At 52.6% G+C, this 4,455-nt stretch overlaps 1 protein-coding gene across 1 annotated transcript in view; it reads right to left on the bottom strand.

The window, feature by feature from the left end:
• Positions 1-3,356: 3,356 nt before the first annotated feature.
• GBX1 (gastrulation brain homeobox 1) overlaps positions 3,357-4,455 on the bottom strand; it is a 2,679-nt gene continuing 1,580 nt past the window's right edge. Inside the window, exon 2 of the mRNA XM_018575530.1 lies at positions 3,357-3,865. Within this exon, the coding sequence (XP_018431032.1) occupies positions 3,357-3,865 (509 nt within the window). The remainder of the gene's footprint in view (positions 3,866-4,455) is intronic.

The following is a 4,455-nucleotide window of genomic DNA, read 5'->3' as shown; positions in this document are numbered from 1 at the left end:
GTCCCCCTGTCATGTGACCCGGAACACTGACAAGCCATTGGGGTCACTCTGCTTGATTTCGGGGTCTCTGGATAGACTTTAGAGGTGACTCCTGACTATTCTTATGAGGTTAGAGTTCCCCTTTCCCTGGATGATCATGTCATGTGACCCCCTGCCAGCGGGAACATCAGAAATCCTCACCCGGGTGTCACGCTGATCCCACGGCCTCCGTTCCTTATTCTGACTTCACTGGCTTCTTGCTTCAGAGAGAATTGCAGCCAGTCGGCTGGTATGTCCTGCGAGGGCTCAGCGGCCTCCACAGAAGCCTCCATTACCGTCCTCTCTCCTGTTAATGAGGCCGTGAGCGTAGGGGGGAGGGGAGGGGACACGGGGGCAGAAAAGCTCTCTGGACTCCATTATTTAGAACCTGACCGGGTCCCATAAGAAGAGTTCTTAGCACTTCTCTGGAGGACTCTTCCCCCTGCTCGTACGTCACCGAGGGCCACGGTGCAGAAGCAGCCAGGACTGTGACCTCACACCCTGGAGGCGGAGCTACTCACCAAAGACCTCTACCTTCCCCTTTATTATCCTCCATAGGAATGAGGTTCATGTTCTCTGTGATCTCCGGAGTATCCCGGACAAACCCCCAATGACTCCTCCTCTGATACTCCACCTTATAGACTCCTCCTTATAGACTCCTCCTCTGATACTCCTCCTTGTGCCCCTCCTTATAGACTCCTCCTCTGATACTCCTCCTTATAGACTCCTCCTCTGATACTCCACCTTATAGACTCCTCCACCTTATGTCCCACCTTGTAGACTCCTTGATCCTCCATCTTATGTCCTCCTTATAGAATCCTCCTCTGATACTCCTCCTTATAGACTCCTCCTCTGATACTCCACCTTATGTCCCACCTTGTAGACTCCTCCTTGTGCCCCTCCTTATAGACTCCTCCTCTGATACTCCTCCTTATAGACTCCTCCTCTAATACTCCTCCTTATGTCCTCCTTATAGACTTCTCCTCTGATACTCCTCCTTATAGGCTCCTCCTCTGATACTTCACCTTATGTCCCTCCTTATAGACTCCTCCTCTGATACTCCTCCTTATAGACTCCTCCTCTGATACTCCACCTTATGTCCCACCTTGTAGACTCCTCCTCTGATACTCCACCTTGTAGACTCCTCTACTGATACTCCACCTTATGCCCCTCCTTATAGACTCCTCCTCTGATACTCCACCTTATGCCCCTCCTTATAGACTCCTCCTCTGATACTCCATCTTATGTCCTCCTTATAGACTCCTCCTCTGATACTCCACCTTATGTCCTCCTTATAGACTCCTCCTCTGATACTCCACCTTATGTCCTCCTTATAGACTCCTCCTCTGATACTCCACCTTATGTCCTCCTTATAGACTCCTCCTCTGATACTCCCCCTTATGTCCTCCTTATAGACTCCTCCTCTGATACTCCCCCTTATGTCCTCCTTATAGACTCCTCCTCTGATACTCCTCCTTATAGACTCCTCCTCTGATACTCCTCCTTATGTCCTCCTTATAGACTCCTCCTCTGATACTCCTCCTTATAGACTCCTCCTTATGTCCTCCTTAGGGTCAGGTTCTTCTTCTGGTTGTTCTTCGCTCCCCTTCGACGTCTCCAACTTCCTCTCCCGTTTAACTGACTAAAGATTTCTACAGATTGTTGTGTTTCGTTGGTTCGGCGCTTCCCCCCGGATTGTCCTCGTTGCTTTTCTTTAGGTGACCCCATGGCATGTGACTAACCTCCCTTTTCTGGTGATCTAAGTGTGGCAGCTACAACCCCTCCGTGTGGCTTCCTGTGTTTATATCAGCAATTCAATCATGAAATTCACATGCAATCTGCTCCAGTTGGGTCTCTGTATCTTCCTGGCCCCTGACATAGCAAGCTGGCCATCAGAGATTTCATTATTGGGTTTGAGAAAGACATCAGAATAACCCGCTCCACTTCTGACCCTCCCCCTCCTAGACTTATCTCTGATGGAAGTTTCTTCCATCAGACGAGGACGAGGCCTCCAGACACCTCACAAGGATGAGGCCTCCAGACACCTCACAAGGATGAGGCCTCCAGACACCTCACAAGGATGAGGCCTCCAGACACCTCACAAGGATGAGGCCTCCAGACACCTCACAAGGACGAGGCCTCCAGACACCTCACAAGGACGAGGCCTCCAGACACCTCACAAGGACGAGGCCTCCAGACACCTCACAAGGACGAGGCCTCCAGACACCTCACAAGGACGAGGCCTCCAGACACCTCACAAGGACGAGGCCTCCAGACACCTCACAAGGACGAGGCCTCCAGACACCTCACAAGGACGAGGCCTCCAGACACCTCACAAGGACGAGGCCTCCAGACACCTCACAAGGACGAGGCCTCCAGACACCTCACAAGGACGAGGCCTCCAGACACCTCACAAGGACGAGGCCTCCAGACACCTCACAAGGACGAGGCCTCCAGACACCTCACAAGGACGAGGCCTCCAGACACCTCACAAGGACGAGGCCTCCAGACACCTCACAAGGACGAGGCCTCCAGACACCTCACAAGGACGAGGCCTCCAGACACCTCACAAGGACGAGGCCTCCAGACACCTCACAAGGACGAGGCCTCCAGACACCTCACAAGGACGAGGCCTCCAGACACCTCACAAGGACGAGGCCTCCAGACACCTCACAAGGACGAGGCCTCCAGACACCTCACAAGGACGAGGCCTCCAGACACCTCACAAGGACGAGGCCTCCAGACACCTCACAAGGACGAGGCCTCCAGACACCTCACAAGGACGAGGCCTCCAGACACCTCACAAGGACGAGGCCTCCAGACACCTCACAAGGACGAGGCCTCCAGACACCTCACAAGGACGAGGCCTCCAGACACGTCACACTCTACTGCTGAACCTTTTTATTTCAGTTGCTCTGGATTAATTGTTCAATAGAAATGTCCACATTTCCTTCTGCTCTGTAGATAGATTTCTGGTTCTCCGGCTCACATTAGTCCTTCGTATGAGAAGTCATTTCTGAAGAGATGGAGAGTTTTGGGAATATCAATGAAATGCGTTGGTTAGAATTGGCGGGAGGATGGAGGCCACTCCATGGAAGAGACACAAAACTTCCAGGATTCTCTTCAAGGATTGATCCTTCTTGGAATGGATTTGTCAATGTCTTGGTAGGATGAAGATGGCAGTCAGCAGTCCGGGTCACCTGCTGCAGTCTTCACCATAGTCCATTCTTCAGCGGCCTCCATATACTATAGACAGTTTACAAAATTGTTCGGTGGCACCATGAGATGGGCTTTCCAAGCTCCACCCACTTTTCAGTCTCATTTCCTGATCTTCCACATTACGGTCGGGATCCCTCCATCTGTTGTGTTCTGATGGTGAAGCGGTTGACGTGCACTGGGATGGGCACCACGATTTTGGGATTGCGGACGGGTTCTCCGGCACGACTGTTGACGTTCCCGGCTTTGATGCGTTTCCATTTGGCTCTGCGGTTCTGAAACCAGATTTTCACTTGGACCTCACTGAGCTTCAGCGTGTGCGCGATCTGAGACCTCTCCGTCAGGGACAAGTACTTCTTACAATGGAACTCCTTCTCCAGCTCCAGGAGCTGCTCGCTGGTGAAGGCCGTCCTCCGTCTACGACTTTTCCCAGCAGTCCCGGCTTTTGCTGGGTCCTGGGGGCTGTTCTTCCCTTTCCCTCGGCCTCGTGTGGGGCCATTTCCATGATCCTGAAGATTCTCATCTCCACAGCTGTCTCCAGAGGTCTCGTCTTCTTCATGGTCACTCCCAGCCGACTCCGACAACCTTCCTGCCGTCTTCTCCTCATCCGAGCTGCACAACTTTCCATCCCCTGGAAGGACAGAAAACAGAGTGAGGAATGAGAAGACATCAGGGGGCCACTTCTAGAGAAAGGGGGCCCCCAAAGTTACTCCTCACCATGGATGGCCATACTTCAAAGACTGTAGACTGGGGAGTCCACGGGGGTGTCACTGAGTTCTCTCTACTTACAGTATACCGTCCCGTCCTTAGATGTGGTGGCTGCACCCCTCCTCCCTGTACCTTCCAGTCCTTAGATGTGGTGGCTGCACCCCTCCTCCCTGTACCTTCCAGTCCTTAGATGTGGTGGCTGCACCCCTCCCCCCTGTACCTTCCAGTCCTTAGATGTGGTGGCTGCACCCCTCCCCCCTGTACCTTCCAGTCCTTAGATGTGGTGGCTGCATTAGTTTTCTTTTTTTCCTAGTGATCTGGCCAGTAACACACTTCCTGTCCTGGGGTGACAACGCTCAATGACTGCACTGTATCTATGGAGGGCTCATGGTTGTCACACAGGTTGGACTTTAGACAAGTCTTCGTATATGTACCTCCATCACATGGTGGATTGCTTGTGTCTGCGGCCGTAACACCTGTCCTCTCACTGATCACTATTACACACCTGTCACT

Source organism: Nanorana parkeri, unplaced genomic scaffold (assembly GCF_000935625.1).
Source record: "Nanorana parkeri isolate BGI_ZX_2015 unplaced genomic scaffold, ASM93562v1 scaffold4068, whole genome shotgun sequence".
Taxonomy (NCBI): domain Eukaryota; kingdom Metazoa; phylum Chordata; class Amphibia; order Anura; family Dicroglossidae; genus Nanorana; species Nanorana parkeri.
Note: the sequence above shows the minus strand (reverse complement) of the source record. Positions and strands in the feature narration are given on the sequence as shown.